Here is a 16,481-nt window from a genome sequence, read left to right on the forward strand (position 1 = left end):
CATGTGTCCCCATCCCTGTTCCTCCCACAGCCCCTCTGGCAGAGAAGAGGACAGTGCTGAGTTCCAGTGACAGGGCCCTGAGCGTGAGCCACAGCCCTTGCTCAGGAGAGGGTTGGCATACGTGGGTCCTATCTACCATTTCAGGCAGATGGTCCTACAGGTAATTCTGACCATCACCTGAGAACTGGGCTCATTGCTATGCTACACGTGAACACCGCCTCCCTGCATGTTTCCTAAAAGGGGCAAGTGCCATCCCTGGACTACTCAGACTCCACTGCAAGTCCTCCTTGTAGCCTACTCAGCCACAGCCTGCACGGCCTGCCCATTCCAGAGCCTGCCATGACCCACCAACAATGACCAGAGCCCTTCCAAGCCCAGAAGCCCCCAGATATTATCTCCTGCTTGGCTGGGGTGCAGCTTTACCATTGAGACATTGTGGGGTGGGAGAAGGGTTAGTTGTCCGTCCCCATCATCCCCCAGAGGGCTTAGGTGGCCTGTGCAGGCTCCAGGACAGGAAGGGAAAGAATAGGGGTTGTCACCTCCTGTCTCCTCCATTCCCTGCAGAGCACCTGACCCTGCTGCTTTTCAGCTCCTCGGCTAGGGCTGGGACCAGGAGTCTACCCTGAGTGTAGCTTGCTGCACTTGCCCACCAGCCTCCCTGGGGAGTGGTACACAGCTTAGGCAATGCTGAGAGCTACCAAGGAGCAGTGCTGTCTACCACTGCCCACCTACATAGATGCCTAGCCCAGCTCTCTTCACGCTGGGCCCTCCTAGGGTTCCTCTTAGGGCTGTGGCCAGCAGCCACTATAGCCCCACCCAGCCCGAGGACAGAAGGGCAGGCCACTCTTGGCTCCTCCCTGCTTCCATACTTGCTGCAGCCCTGCCTTACTGCCCCTTCACTGCACCTGCCGCCCTTCTCCCCAGGAACTTGGTGCCCAACAAGTCCTTGAAATAGGGTTTATTACAGGGCCCATTCCCCGAGGATCTCCGTTGCTGAGGGCTCTGGGCCCAGACCGAGTGATGCGGGGCTAGAGGACTTGGAGCCAGGTCCAGGTTCCCCTGGAGAGACACCACAGTGCCCCTGCCCCTCCCCTAGCTCCGCTTGGCCTCCTGCTCCCGGCGCCGCAGCTTCTCCCGCTGCCGAGCTGCCTTCTCCTGCGCCTTGCGCTCCTTCTCTGCGGCCACTGCCAGCTCCTTCAGCTTCCGCTTCACCAGCGCCCGGTCATGCGAGTTGCTGAGCCCCAGGCTCTGCGGGAGGAAGCCAGAGAGCTAGATGGAGGATCTGGTCCTGCTCACCCATTGATCCCTGGCTCTGGCTCTGTCTGCCCAGGTATCTTCTGGGGTAGAAGGGGAGATGTCCCCTCCCTGTGACTTCTAGCCAGGGGGATGAGTCAGAATCTCATGGACGGAACTTGGAATGGGGGAATGGGCAGAACCAGGGATAGGGACTCCAGGGCACAGTGCTCCTCCCACCTCCATCCTTAGTTCATCTCTAAAAATGTCACCCTTAGCCAGACTGTACCCCACCGAAAGCTCCTGAGGCCCAGAGATGGGATACCCCATTTCCAGAGGCTTCCTAGGCCCCTTGCACCATCCCTGCCTCAAACAACTCACCGGAGAGCAGGAGACAGGCCAGGAACCTCCCACCGCCCACTCTTCCCTGTCCCCCACCAAGGCCACCAGTATCCAAGGCTGGTATTCCCACAGAGCCAACCAGGGAGGTGGGGGTGGGGCATCCAGAAAACTCAGAAGTGTCCAGGGTCAGGCGATAGCCTTAGAGATCAAGGTTATCTTAGAGACAAGCTGGAGCTTGAAGGTCAATCTCAAGGACTGGGCTGAAGTTTCAGGTCAGCCTAGGAATCCATGCTAGCAGGCCAAGGTTAAACTAAGGCTTGCAATAGAGGTCTGAGGTCAGGGCAGTGGCTCTGGCATGAAAGGGTTCGTCCTAGAAACTGGGCTTGAGGGCCCACGTTTAAGATGAAAGTTCCCAATCCTTGGATGTGGCCTCAGGTGCCCACTAGATGACTGCCCCTTTTCTAGACCCACCTTCAGTCGGCTGCCATCCAGCTGCAGCAGCTGTGGCCCGTCCACCTGCCGGGCAGCGAACTCGGCGGCATACTGCTCCAGGTTGAGGCTGTGCAGCCACTGGCCCACCTGCTGACTGGTCCAGTGGTGGACAGTGGGTAGGGGTTCATCCAGGAACTGGGGCAGAGACCACAGAGCATGAGTGGAAGGCCTGGCCTGCAGCCTGCACCCCTGGGTCCCGGAGTAGTAGTTAGGGGCCAACCTCACTCACCTCATCTGAAGACTGGGATAGTGTGTGGTAGGGGTAGGAACACTTGGCCTCCTGCCGGGGACCACTTGGGATCTTGGGGCTGCTGCTCGGGGGCGTGGAATCATCACTCAAGGTAGATTCCTAGACGGGAAGGGGTGCACATGGCTGAGGACAGCTTCAGCTCCAGCCCTCTACCCGTCCTGTCCAGAGGCGGTCAAAGTCCTCAGCCGGAGCTGAGCAGGCACACACCATGTGACACAGGACACATGAGACATGCATGCTAAGCTTGGCACAATTAGAAAAGAAGGAGGTACCAGGCTCGGTGTCACTTCCTACAGGCAGCCTACCCACAGGATTTCCCGTGGGCTAGGACAGGTGTCTTGCTATTGCCTCCCTTCCAGCTGGCCTGAGGCGTGAGCTTTGTCCTTGCTAACCTAGCAGCCCCAAGAAGTCACCGTGCACATGGCCCAGAGAGAGGAGCAGAGGGAGGGTGAGCAGAGAAGGACAAGAAGAAGAAAGTCCCATGTTGGACAGAACTCTCCCCCGATGTCCTCCTCTACCCTGGTTTTGCATGAGGAACAGACACTATGCTGAGCTGGGGATCAAGAGTTTTGCCAAGCAAACCTGGCTGAGGATGAGGACGAGCCCGCAGCTGCCCATCAGTGCAGTGGGATGTCCCTGCTGTCCTCCCTACTTTCCTCCTGCTCTGTCATTGGGTCACACCTTTCTCACAGGGTTCTGGGCCTTCCGGACACTGGGCTGGAGTCCTCCTCAGCTCTTGAGCCCCAAGCCCCACCCATCAAGCAGTTGTCCCTGCTGCAGGCAAACTCAGGCTCATGAATGGAGGAGACCTCTGGGTGAACAGCAGGAGAATTCTGGATATGGGTACCAGTATGTCAAGTGGAGGAAACCATGAATGAAGCTTTGAGTGACCTATTCAGCATCGGAATAAATGAATGAAGCCAAGGGATACTGAGGGATGCTGCAGCTAGACATACTTTAGCAAGGCCTGACACCCAGCCTGCGCCGCACGTGGCTGCTGGATGACTTCAAGTACCGCCGAGACTAAGGCAGTCAGGCACTTACCTGGGAAGCTGATTTCTTAGGGCTGAAGCCCTCGTGCTTAGGGGAGCAGGTGGGGGAGGTGGTGCTGCCGGAGGATGCTGAGCCCTTGCCACTGTCTGTGAACCAGGAAAAGGGCAGGAATGGCGAGCCCCCTGACCTGCCAGACCCTTCCACCGACTCCCTGTGGAGAGAGGGTGCATCGTGGGGATGGGCCCAGAGTGGAGGGCAGCCGTGGTTTGTAGCGGTGGCTGGGGTGACCCTTACCTGCTTCCCATGGACAGGCGGTTGCTCCCCTTATCTTTCCGGCTCTTGCCAGTGGATGCCCGGCGTAAGGTGACCCTGCAGGGAAGTGACGAGAGGAGCGGGGCGTTGCTGGGATCCCCTGATCCCCATAGTGCCCAGCCCTGCACCCAGGCCCTGGGCATCCCAGGCCCTCACCCCAGGTCCAGAAACTTCCGGCGAGTCTTCTTGTCCAGCCCGATCGTCGGGCTCGCCGGCTCAGGAGGGCTGGCATCCCGGCTGTCATCTTTCATGGGGAGAGGGAGGGAGGGGGAATTACCAGGTTGGTGGCTGCACCAGCTGTGTGACTCAGGACAGGTGGCTTCACCTCGCTGGGCTTGCTTCACAGCACATATTGGGATACTGACACCTGTCTGTTTTGTGGGACTTCATGGCATGTTTAGGAAAACCTTGCACAAACCGCAAAGCACTTGACAAAGCTGTTCATTTTATCCTGGCCAACTTCCAATCAGCCTTCCAATCTCAGATGTCATTGTCCAATCAGGTCAGGCACCCTACACAATTCCTACACAGCACTTAATAGTTTGTAAGCTAATATTTAATCACTTCATTAAGGAATGATTTGATTCTCTCCAGCAGCTCACCTCCCCTGTGTGTCCTGGAACCTAACAGTGTCTTGGCACGTAATGGGCGCTCAGTAAATGAGAAAGGAACCAGAACCGCGGGGTTGAGCCCCCACGTTTGCAGTTCCCCTGTCCGACCTGCTGTGGCCAGGCCAGGGGGAGACGCTGTGATCCCGGTGCGCACCGGCAGGGGGCGCCGCGCCGGCCGCGCTCACCTTCGCTGTGCGGCTCCGCGCGAAGGTAGCGGCGCACGAAGCTGGGCGAGCTGTCGGAGGAGGGCGCCGAGCGCGGTGGCGAGCAGGAGGCGGCGGCCAGACCCTCGTGCGAGGCGGCGTTGTGCAGGGGCCGGTAGCGTGTAAGCGGAGAGGGCGGCGGCTCGTCCTCATCCAGGCTGCGCCGCAGCCCGGGAGGCTCCAGACAGAAAGAGCCCCCTGCCGGGGACCCCGGGCCCGAGTGCAGAGGCGAGCGCAGCCGGTGCAGAGGACTCCCGCAGCCGTCGGTCACCTGCGGGAGGGGACAGCCGCTCATCACAAGAATTCTACTGCCTTCCAAAAGAGGCTTGGAGACACCCTCGTCCTGGAACCTGCGCGAGAGCCACCAGAGAGGGGCCGGAACTTCTGGGAGGGTTCACTTGTGCCATGTGGCTGATCTGTGAGAGGTGGAGAGGTCACAAAGACCCAAGTTTTAATCGCACTTCCTTTATTTGCTAAATTGATGTGTTTACTACTGAATCACTCAGGGTCTCAGTCTTCCCATCTATAAAATAGGGCAATAGGTTACTAATCTCTTCTTTGAAAGGAGGAAATGAGCCAGGAGTGAACTGCAGCTAGCATTTGTTAATGCAACAATGTTGATGTCTGATGGTGCAGACTTTCCTGGAAGAATCTAGAGGGGTTATCCAGGGGCAAGAAGGGCAGGCAACTCTGTGTGCGTGTGTGTGTGTGTGCGCGCGCGCAGCTAGCGCCAACCTTGCCTCCTGGCCCATCGGAGCCTTCACCATCCTCAGCAGAGCTGGCACTGTCGCGGAGCCTCGAGCGGGATGGCCGATGCCTCCGGCCCTTGGCCAGCAGTTGGGCCCGGGCCTTGTGTAAGCTGCTGTCCAGCCTGGCGGTCTCAGGCACAGCCAGGTCCAGGTCTGCAAAGTTGAATGAGTGGGGTAGACAGAGATGAGACACATGAAATGGCCAGCCCAGTGGCCTCCCTCCCTCACACCTGCCATTCATGCGGTGTTTCCAAGGGCAAGGTACCAGCAGTACAGCAGAGAAGAAGGCTGGGGGAGGGGGCGTACTTGTCTCGGGCAAGAGCCAGTCACTACAGCATACACAGGCAGACCCACTCCAAGGGCTGAGGGTGGAGGACTGAATGGGAGCTGGCAAGAATGACGTTGATGTGCCTGGCATGTGCAATGCTGGGCAGCAGGGGAGGAAGCAAGGGCCATGGCTCCAGGGACAGTTGGGGGCTGCTCTGTGGAGAGAAGGGCTGGGGCAGGGGGCAATGTAGAGATGACCTTGGTGACAGTGAGTACCAATTCAAAAGCACCAACCTTCATCGCTCAGGCCAACCTGATGGCATTAGGCCAACTTTCAGGCACATCTTACAGCTGAATAAACAGGCTCCACAAGGCCCAAGACACTGGACTGAAGCTACTATCTAGCACTGGTCCAGGATATGAGCCTGGCTAGGCTGGCTCTGTGGAATAGTCCTTGCTGGCTAGGCAAAGCTCGGGTCACATACACATACACACACACACACACACACACACACACACACTTCACCGCTGAGTATCTGGAGGGCTCACAGCTGGAGCCTGGCAGAGGGACTGCCCCTCACTACCTCCCAGCCATGAGCAATGGCCAGGAAAACCCAACAGTGTCCGTCTCTCCTGCTCTGTGACCTGGAGAAGGGCAGGCAAGTCCAGCAGCCCCTGCAGAGAAATGTAGATCAGTCTGTCTCATTTTTCACGTTTTCCATCCTTATTCTGTTCTGGCCCTGACTATGGCACTGGGGGTCCCCAAATGAAAGACTCTACCCAGGCCTGAGGATGACTCACAGCCATCCTCCCAGTCTCTAGGGTCTCAGGGACCCTCATTCCATCCTGTGCCCACCCTGCCTTGCCTTCTCCTCTCTCTTGTCTGCAGATACCTCCCCAGCCACCCTAACCACTTTGCTGTCTTCATGACCACCTAAATCAACCTCCAGCCTTGACCTGAAATTCCAAGCCCAGGCACCTGCTAGGACACTTGCCACATTAATGCCACTCGACCCACCGAAATGAAGCCCTCTTCCTGGCTCAATCTGTCTCCTTATTTTCCTGGCTCCGTGGGAGACTCCTGGGACATCCACATCAGACAGTTTCGGGCTCCCCTTCTCCCTCAGCCCCATTATAATTCATGAGTCCACCTGGCTCCTGGACACCCCCAATTGAACAAGAGTGGGCATCGCTGATGTCTATGCCAGCGGGAGGCAGCTTCATCCTTCTTATTACTCCGACTCCTGTCCTGTGAACTAGCCCAGCCACTGTCCCTACCAGTGCCACTTTCACAACACACGAGCATTGGAAATCCTCTGATGGAGCAGCATGAGCCTTTGGGCCATGGGGGTGGAGAGAGGAGCGGGATGTGTGTGGGGGATGGGGCTGGCTGGAGCTCACCATTTTCATGGAGGACCTCATGCTGTTCTTGCCCCTTTAGAATATGGAAGGTCCCCCAGTACTGCTGGGAGGTCTGAGTGCACACTACAAATGCATACGTGCACACACATGTGTATGCACTGGAGACACAGCAAAATGGAGTAGAGGGCGACCGGCTGCTCTAGGTTATGGCTCTCTCTGGCCCCTGTTATTGCAGGAAAACTCTAGCCGGCCTCCCCTCTGCTCCCCCTCCTACTTTCAGCCTATTTTCTACACAGTGAGCAAAGTGACCCTAATGAAACATGTCAGTTCGTGTCACTGCTGTGCTCCCAACACCCTGGTCACTTCCCTCTCATGCAGGGTTGCGGCCACAGTCCTCCCAGTGACCTCCCACACTCAGCCTGCGCTCTCACCATCTCCCTGAGCCGCCGTGTCTCTCCCCTGTCTCTGGCCACCCTGGTCTTCTGGTTGTTTTTCACACACCAGCCTAGCTTGCACCTCGGGGCCTGTGCACGTCTCCTCCTCCCTCCTACAAGGTTCCGGCTACCGAGAGCTGCACAGTGTTTGTGCTGACGCATCTCATGGAAGCCCATCCCGACCATCCACTCTGAAACAACCTCTCCGGCCCAAGGTCCAACTCCTGCTCTCTCCCTACATCACTGATTCACTTGGTGTTCTCCCCCATCCATTAGAATGGGCTGATTTTTCTATTTGGCTCACTGCTCTGGCACAAATGGAGGACAGTGCCTGGCACAAAGCAGGTGCATTATGAATAGTTTTAATGACCAGAACAAAATTCTGCCCCCTGCACATGCATGTAATGGCCAGACTCTCTTCCTCCTTTGGACACGTATGTTTTAGCCTGGACCTGCACCAGCTGCCACCTCCTCCACCCCTGGCACCCTAGGTGTGACCTCAGCATCCACCCCTCCCTCCATCCCTGCCTGTGTTCAGCTCTCCCCCCACACATGTACCTTCTATAGGCCAGAGGGAGCTTTCTAACGCACGTCTCTATGGCCATGGCCATAGGTTTTGGAATCCTAGGCAGGGTAGCAGGCAGGGCACAGACAGGGGTCCGGAGCCCCAAGCCAAGGCTGTGAAAAGTGTGTTCCCAGGCTCTCACTGAAGGCCCAGCCAGCACACTCTCCCTGTCTCTTACACCCTTCCCTCCTTCATTCCCATGTGACACTGCTGTTATCAGTACAGGCTGCAGGCTCCACAGCTTGATGGCTCAGGCCAAATCCAGTCCTGTCCTTGGCTGGCTGGATGACCTTGAGCAAGCTACTCAAATGTAGTTTTTAACTGCCTCATCTGTATGATGGGATCATCCCAGCAGGGCCCTTCCTTAGTGGGTGGTGGTGGTACTCAAGTAACCTGCATTCAGAGCCCCACTCTAACGCCTATGACTTTGTGAGAGTTCAGCAGGCACTAACAGGATGGTGTTAGCTGGAGCAATGCTGAACTGCTTATACTCACTCTGGCATAGACAGCCGTTTCTCTTCCTTTTGCTCCTCCATCCCTAGGCTTTCTTTTTGTGTTTATTTGAAAGGCAGTTAGAGACAGGGGGCAGATCTATCCATTGGTTCATACCACATGATTACAATGGCCAAGGCTACACTAGGCCAAAGCCAGGAGCCTAGAACTCCATCTAGGTCTCTCGTGTGGGCAGCAGGGGCCCAGACACTTGGGCCATCTTCCGTTTCCTTCACAGGTGCACCAGCAAGGAGCTAGATCAGAAGCAGAGCAGCCAGGACTTGAACTAACTCTCCAATATGGAATGCTGGCATCACAACTAGTGGCTTAACCCTCTGTGCCATAACACGGACTCCCAACACTATACTGTTGCTTCCTGCTCTCTCTGCTCTATCACCCCCCCACACACACACATACACAGAACACACACACCCCTTCTTTGACCAATCTCTGTATTATCATCTCTCCCATCCCCATCTGGACAACTGCACCTGCTTAGGCCAAGGCTCAATGACAGGCCAAGGGATGACCAGAAATGACACCTCCCCATGCCAGGCTGACAGTAGCAAGGGGCAGAGCCTTCCCCATCCACTGTGTTTCCTGAGAGTCTAATGTAGTGCCTGGCAAGGAAGAGGGGCCTGGCCAGTGCTGAAGGGAGGTCATTTCTGTGCATCACCATGTGCTGTGGCAGAAGTGGCCTCTGTTTTCTCCCCTTTGCTCCCGTGTGTGCCCCTGCACTGAACTCCCAGCCCCACAGAGACCATGACCTTGGCGGTCTATTCATGGCTCTCTGCCTGACCCTGGCACAAAATAGGAGCTATGGGGGAATGGATGAAAAGCCAGTGGGTGACTGACTGGGGAGGGTGCTAACTTAGGCAGCAGCCAGATGTCTGTGTGATCATGAAGAACTGAGGCTGGGCCTGATGTGGTGGCCTAGTAACGAACCACCTGCCTTGCAAACACCAAGATTCCATATGGGCGTTGGTTTATGTCTGGGCTGCTCCAAATCCCATCCAGCTCCCTGCTTGTGGCCTGGGAAAGTAGTGAAAGATGACCAAAAGTCTTGGGACCCTGCACCTGTGTGGGAGACCCGGAGGAAGCTCCTGGCTCCTGGCTTCGGATCAGCTCAGCTCTGACCCTTGCAGCCATTTGGGAAGTGAACAAGCTGATCTTTCTCTCTGTCTCTCCTTCTCTCTGTAAATCTGCATTTGCAATAAAACATAAATCTTAAAATAAAGAAATAAAGAACTGGGGCTGCAAAAAGACCAAGACAGAAATTCCTAAGGAGAGAAAATGGTGTAGACCTGGGCTGGCCAAGTCTGAGGAGCAGTCCAGGGCTTGTACAACTGTGAGGAGCAGGGAAGGGGATACTTCATGGAGGAGGGATCCCTCTCTCCCCCAAACCTCCCATCTCCAGACAGTGTCTGGAAGCAGCCAAGCCTCAGGACTGGGCCTTAGAATAATAACAGCTAATGATCTGTGAGCTCTTACTGTTCTGGGCACCGTTTTGAGTGCTTGGCAATTACTAGTTCATTTAGCCCTCCCCACAACTCCCAAGATTCCCTAGGGCATAGAGCTGGTGCTGAGTGGGCCAGGGCTGCAGACAGGCAGTCTGGCTCCATGGGAACCCCAAAGCATGTTCTACCTGCCCCCCTTTCAAAAACACATCAGCACTTTGGAAGTCCAATTACCCACTCAGTGAGTGGGGAAACAGGCTCCGTGAGACCAGGTTCGACCAAGAGTGTATGTTAGTGGGAGGAGGATGGCATCTAGGTGTCTGGGTTCCTGTATCAGGTACCCGTCTGGAACTCAGCTGGTGCTCACCCTGCCTGTGCCAGAGGAAAGGGCCTTAGACTCTGACCTGTGGGCCGCATGAGCACCAGCCCCATGGTCCTTGACAGCCAGAAGCTCCAAGGAGCCGAGGCTCTGTGAGGAGCTGGGTGAGGCAAGGTTGAGCTGGCTGCTCCTCATCCCTTGTCCCAACAGACCCCCAACCCTTCGCCCATCTCTCCTCTTTTCTCTGCCTCTCTACCTCCTTTCCCCTTCTTACTCCTCCTCCACCCTGCCAGTGAAAGAAATGAATATATTCATTGACTTTCATTCCAAGAGAAGGCCAGGAAAGGCCCTGCTACCTCAGCAGAGAGGAGGCAAAGAATAGAGAGAGTTTGTCTGTGCTGGCCATAGGTTAGGCCCAGTCAGAGTGCAGAGACTCAAGGACTGCGGCCTCCAGGCAGTCAGAAGCTGTGAGAGAGTGTAAGGGAGTGGGCAGCAGCCTTCCTGGCATGGCCAAGGCCATCAGTAGTAGCACTGAGTGAGGTGCAGGCGGGAGCAGAGACAGGGAGCAGGTAGGGAAAGAGAAGCTGGGAAGCCTATGGGGGTGTGGGAACTCCTCTCTAGGCCACACACACACACACACACACACACACACACACACAAAGTGATGCCTCCCAGGGCCTCATTCCCCTCTGAGAAGGAAGTGATCCACAGCTGGGACCATTATCACAGAAACAGTCACAGTGAACTTACCAAAAACGTCATCTGCAGGTTCTCGGAGCTTTGAAGAAGCCATGGCTCGAGAGAACTGGGAAGGATAGGAGGGAAGAGAGAAAGACAAAAAGAGCCTGGGTAACAGGTTCATGGTGAGGAGACGCCAATGACCACCTGCTCCTGTCCTGCTGGCCCTCTCCACACACCCCTCACTACCCCCCAACACACACACCCACTCTTCCCCTAGCTCCCAGGATCCAGACCCAGCTGTAGGCCTGAGGATAGAAGGCTCAGCAGAAAGTGCAGGGAACCCCCCTCCCAGCATATGTAGCCTGAGCCCCATGGTCTGGTCCCTCAGTGCAGTGGAGTTTGCTCTTACTCAATCCTCAGCCCTCCCATCATTAGCATCCCCTAGCAGGATTCTGTGATCATTGGCTATCCAACTTCAAGTTTGGTAGAAATCATGGCAATGAAGTCTAATCCTTTCATTTTGTAACAGCAACAACAAAATCAGTAGGAGTAACTAATCCAAAAGCATACAGCAAATGTATGGCCAAAGCAGGACCTGGACCCAGGGTCCCTCTTACTTCTACCAGTTACCTTCCTAGTCATTTGCCCACTCACTCTCCATCACCCATGCATGCATGCGTGCATCCATCATCCACCACTAACCATCTATCCACCTGTCCATCTTGGCACTCATCAATTTTCTGCCCATCTCTCATCTATCATCTGGTCCTGCCTCCCCTCTCCCTACCCTCACCCCCAACATTGGTGCCCTCCCACTTGCCTTTGAACAGAAGCTATACAGGAAATTGGCATCATCTACCAGGTTCCAGTTCTAAGCAAATCCACAGTCCTCACAGTTTGTGACAGACTGGCAGAAGCAGGAGGACTTATCGCAGAACAGTGGACAGCCAAATCTCTGGTACACCCAGCAGAACAGTGGACAGCCAAATCTCTGGTACACCCAATGTGTTCTGGGCAGAAGTGTGGATGGGTGGGGTTTGGCTGGGGTTGGGTTTTCTGTGGGCTTTTCTGGGCAGACACAAGAAGGGTGAGCAGGTAGCGAGAAGCTCTCTGGGCAGGTTTCCCAGCAGGTGCAAGGTAGCCCTGTAGCCCTGTAGCCCTGGGTGGAGAGAGTGCTTAGGAACCATGGGTAGCTCAGGGCAGAGGAAATATGCAGCTAAGCCATGGTCTGCACTTACTGCTAACACTGCCAGCCCCAGGGGAAGGTCAGGGACTGGGCTAACCACACCCTTGGCAGGTGGAGGAAAAGTCACACATGTGCCTGCTGGGGTCATTTACAACTGTCCTCTTTCATGGCTGCCTAGACATCATCTTGCTGCATGCTGGCAAGGCTGGAGGATGTGTCCTCACAAACAGATGTGAAAACCCAGAGTGAGATAAGAGGCAGAACTCAGGCTGGGGGTTGGTCTCCTGCCCCTTAACCCTGCTCTGGGTGATGATCATAGTTTTGGGGATGCTCATGAGAAAAGAACATTGCTGGTCAAGTGACCAAGGGCAGAAGCAGGGGAACACTGGGGGGCAGCAGCAAAACCACCTTGCTGGAGCCAACATTGAAACATAGTAGATAAAGCCTCTGCCTGCAAGATGCTGGTATCCCATATGACCACTGGTTCAAGTCCCAGTTGCTCCACATCTCGTCTAGCTCCCTGCTGATGGTCTGGGAAAAACAGCAAGTGCTTGGGCCCCTGCTACCCACGTGGGAGACCCAGAAGAAGCTCTGGGTTTCTAGCTTTGGCTTGTCCTAGTGCTGGCCATTGTGATCATCTGGGAAGTAAAGCAATAAATGGAAGATCTCGTTCTCTCTCTCTCTCTCTCTCTCTGACTTTCAAATAAATACATTAATTATTAAAAAAATAAAACCAAACCTTCCTTCCAGACTCCATGGAAGTTTGGTTCTGAACACAGGAAATTAGGTATGGGAGATGCATTATTCCAGGAACGGAACCTTCATGTCATTCTAGAATGGGGGGATGGGGAGAGGGAGGGAATAGTACCCAGATACAGAACATTCCCTCTTGTCCCAAGGGGCCAGATGGAAATGGAGGCCTCCTCTAAGGCCACGTCAAAGCTGCTCACTCAATTAGAAAGCTTGGTCTGGCTGGGACCTGGCTCCCACCTCCTCCAGTTTTCCTGGGTGCCCCCCTTCCATTTGTGGTCCTAATTTCTGGATTCACCCTTCTTCGGTCACTGGGAAAGGGAGCTACTGCTACACCTTACGGACTCCCTACATGGGTCTTTTCTCCCCTACATCCACTTGGGAAGGGGTCTCCGAGCTGGGGGACCATGTATTCCCCCATCAGACTCGGGGTGCTGAGAAGGTGGGAATGGAGGCAGAGCCCCTCTAGTAGCTGGAGTCTTCTTCCATGAACCCCAGCCACTAAGTGTGGGCTGGACACTCCAGCTCACACCCACCTGCAATGCAAACTGCTTTCTCTCCCTCCCTTCAGCAGCTAGCTCCCAGGATTGGGTCAGAGAGTCCTGTGTACAGTGTCCCAGCAGGAGCTCTGGGGAAGCTCCCACCTAACTCTCTCCTTCCCAAACGGAACCTTGGTAAATCAGACACACACACACACACACACACACACACACGCACACACACACACACAACCTCCAGCAGGTAGATGCACAGGGTGGAAATGAACCTATCCTTCAGTGACACCTGCAGACAGACCACTTGCTCAATCAAGGCTTCCAATTCCCAGAGAAGGAGCATCATCAGGACTCCTGCAATTCCTGGGGAGAGCTGGAGACCGGATGAGCTCTAAACTTCCTGGGGCACAAGAGATGGCAGGGAGGAAGAAAGTGCCCAAGCCCTAGGACAGAAACAGGAGAGGCAGTGGGGAGCAGGATGTGGCTCATGCCTGGAGATCTGCCCTGGGAAGACCTCTGAGAAGGCCAGAGATACTGGACAGAGGAGCAGGCCTGTGAAGGCAGGCAGTGGAGGAAACCCAGGGCTCCAGGGCCCTGAGAGGCTCAAGGGCGGTGCGAGGAGAGAAGTCAGAGGGGAGGAGAGTGCCCCAGGAATGAACGGGGTGGGAGAGGCGGTTAGTGGAGCCCTTGGGACCAGTGTTGGGGGTCCTAGGCCTAGAGAAGCCGGCGGAAGTCCCACAGCCTCCCCAAGGCCCAAAAGGCAAGGTAGGGAGACGGGACATCTCCTCCGCTGGCTGCGTCCCTTGCCCAACAAGAGCCCCGAGGCTCTCCCATTCCTCTCCAATCCCTCAGGCCAACTCCAAGCCGAGCAAGAAGGAGTTAAGCCCTCTCTCCCTCCCCCCACATCAGTTTTTTATTAATTTCTCCGAGCGTTGGGCAAGAGGGAGGGAGGGGATTAGGGACACAAATCCTATCTCCGCCCCATCCCCTGACAGCTCGGCACCCCAGCCCCGGGCCGTGCCCCTAGGGAAGGAGCCCCAGCCCCACGCAAGCCCCCTCGGGGTCCCACAGCCAGCCCGAGTTGCTTCGTTGGGGGCCCGGCCCTCACCTGCAGCATCGGTCATCTTCAGCGTGCGACGCCCCGGGAACCCCTCCGGCCCATGGTGCTCGAGGTGCGAGCCCGGTGGCGGAGGGGGGGTCTCAGGGCTGGCTCTTCACCCCGGCCGCGGGGGGCTCCGAGCTGGCTCAAGCCGCTCCATCCCGGAGGTGGGGGTGGGAGGTCGGCGGGAAGGGTTCGGGAGCCGGAGGGAGGGGTGGGCAGAGGAAGGTCGGGGATGGGGGGCGCGGCGGTGCGGGGAGAGGGAGGTCTGCGGGCTGCCGGAGGCGCGGGCGGGGCTGCACCGGGAGACCTGCCGGGAGGATGCTCCGTGTGTGCGTGCGTGCGCGCGTGTGTGTGTGCGTGTGTGTGAGCGGGGGAGAGAGGGCGAGGGGAGCGCGGCACCTCGCGCCCCGCCCCCCGCCCGTGCGCGGTGCCGCGCGAGCCTCGGTGCGCGCGGGTCCCCGGGGGAAGGGGCGTTGTGGGGGGCGCGGGGCGGGGAGGCTCGGCGCCCAGGAGACAAAGAGCGGGAGGGAGGGACGGAGGAGGGGGAAGCAGGCAGGGGGCGGAGGCGGCGCGAGGACCCGGAGGAGGAGGCGGTCGGGCCGGTGAGCCGAGTTGCTCGAGTTCTGGGCCGGCGAGGGGAGTGTACGTGGTCCCGCCTTGGGACCCACGGGGCTTCCCCTTCCTCGACGAGGGGCGTCCTGAATCACTCACTCATTCATTCAACAAACATGCAGCTAGCAGGCGCGTGCCGACTGGGGATGGAGGAGGAGTGAGGAGGTTCCCTAAACCCGCTAGCTAGAGGGTGGGCAAGGGCGACTCCTGGAGCAGTTACTCCACTCCTCTGCGCGACCACCGCAGAGAAGTGGTCATGGGGTTTGGGGGCGGGTAGGCAGAAGGACACCGTGGATTGAGGCTGTGGGGTTCTGGCTTATCGCAGGGAGCCCTTCCCCCCAAGAGGAGTGATGCGGGGGAGGTGGCAGCAGGCGTGAATATTATAAAGATCAAGTTGAGAACTCTCCCGGATGTAGAATTGGAGTTGACCGGCTTGGAGACTGGCTGACTTGGAGCTGAACGTGGAGGCCGGGTCTGGTGTGGCCCTGGGTCTTGGCTTGAGGCTGGGAGCCCTGCAGCAGGAAGGGGGTGGGGATGGATGAGCTCAGACTTGGACCTGGTGAGCTGGAGGAGGTGGCAGGCCTGGCAGGGGGATAGTGCAGTCGTCAGCAACTAGCACCCATGTGGTCAGGCTCAGTGGGAGCTAGGCACCCTCCTAAGCACTCTCCTGTTAGCATCGCTCTCCCAGTGACCAGTAAGGAAGGTGTTGCTGTGTCTGCCCATCTGAGATCCAAGCTGGACAAAGGCCTGAGCATCGCAGGGGATCCACAGGGTGGGGGTGGGGAGATCATGGGGCTTGAGGTCCCTGTGGCCAGTGAGGGCAGCTGCTGAGCCTGGGTGCTTTTGGACTGGGAGTCAGCAGCGTGAACAGCTCACAAGGGACGTGTTATGGGGGCTTTCTGTGAACATTTGGGGGCTTCTGAGCACCTTCTGAATGGGCTGGCTGCATGGAGGGCTGGCTAAGGCATAGAGAGGTGAGATGAGTTGTGCCTGGGGTCCCTTGAAAGAGAGTGTAGCTTGCAGGTAAGACGGGATTGGAGCTGGGGGGGTGTCATGTTAACCCCTGTGGGTCCCAGTGTTGGGGCAGGGTCTGTGGGCTGTCTGCTAGCCCACAGGATTTGGGGGAAGCAGAGGAGGACCATGGTTCTTAGTGATGGGGCCTCTGCTTTTCCCCCTGTGGCAACCTGATTGGGGCTCCCAAAGAGCTAGGCAGGTGAGGGCCAGGGTGGGGGAAAGGCTTGGCTGCCAAGCATCAGACCTCCCCAGATTCAGACTGACCTTGGGTGACTCACATTCCAGACCTGAGAAACAGTGAAGCCACATGGCTGCTCAGGCCTAAATTTGAGAGGGCCAATATATCTGTAATATACAGGTCAGATAAGGCAGCAGGACCCCACCCCCGTGCCTAACCCCAGCCAGACCAGTGAACATCCTACCACACACCCCACCAACAGAAGTACAGCCAGATTATGTCTCAGCATGTCTCCTTTGGTTTTCAGAGCCAAGCCTCAGTGACCCCTGATGTAGCCATGATCCATGCCCTCATGGATCAGTGGTCTCAGACTATGTCCAGGG

At 56.8% G+C, this 16,481-nt stretch overlaps 1 protein-coding gene across 2 annotated transcripts; it reads right to left on the bottom strand.

The window, feature by feature from the left end:
* Positions 1–942: 942 nt before the first annotated feature.
* SAMD14 (sterile alpha motif domain containing 14) lies at positions 943–14,647 on the bottom strand. Of its 2 annotated transcripts, none has more exons than XM_004591064.3 (10): positions 14,301–14,647; positions 10,832–10,886; positions 5,172–5,338; positions 4,419–4,707; positions 3,779–3,866; positions 3,605–3,679; positions 3,362–3,521; positions 2,297–2,416; positions 2,047–2,202; positions 943–1,248 (listed from the first exon to the last, which is right to left on the bottom strand). In XM_004591064.3, exons 1-10 carry the CDS (start codon positions 14,307–14,309, stop codon positions 1,093–1,095), a joined length of 1,275 nt encoding a protein of 424 aa, XP_004591121.2. In that variant the 5' UTR covers positions 14,310–14,647; the 3' UTR covers positions 943–1,092. The 2 variants fall into 2 exon arrangements, with proteins under 2 accessions (XP_004591121.2, XP_058532264.1); XM_058676281.1 differs by lacking the exon at positions 14,301–14,647 and adding an exon at positions 12,688–12,752.
* Positions 14,648–16,481: the final 1,834 nt, after the last annotated feature.

The sequence above is a fragment of the Ochotona princeps genome, chromosome 17 (assembly GCF_030435755.1).
Source record: "Ochotona princeps isolate mOchPri1 chromosome 17, mOchPri1.hap1, whole genome shotgun sequence".
Lineage (NCBI taxonomy): Eukaryota > Metazoa > Chordata > Mammalia > Lagomorpha > Ochotonidae > Ochotona > Ochotona princeps.

Bases quoted from the DNA above. Each gene is read 5' to 3' on its own strand.
- SAMD14 (XM_058676281.1), bottom strand. From the start codon at position 12,750: ATGCATCTCCCATACCTAATTTCCTGTGTTCAGAACCAAACTTCCATG. The intron at 2,417-3,361 runs GTAAGTGCCTGA...CTTCCCGTCTAG, and splicing joins CTAAGAAATCAGCTTCCCAG to GAATCTACCTTGAGTGATGA. The intron at 1,249-2,046 runs GTGGGTCTAGAA...TTCCTCCCGCAG, and splicing joins TGGATGGCAGCCGACTGAAG to AGCCTGGGGCTCAGCAACTC.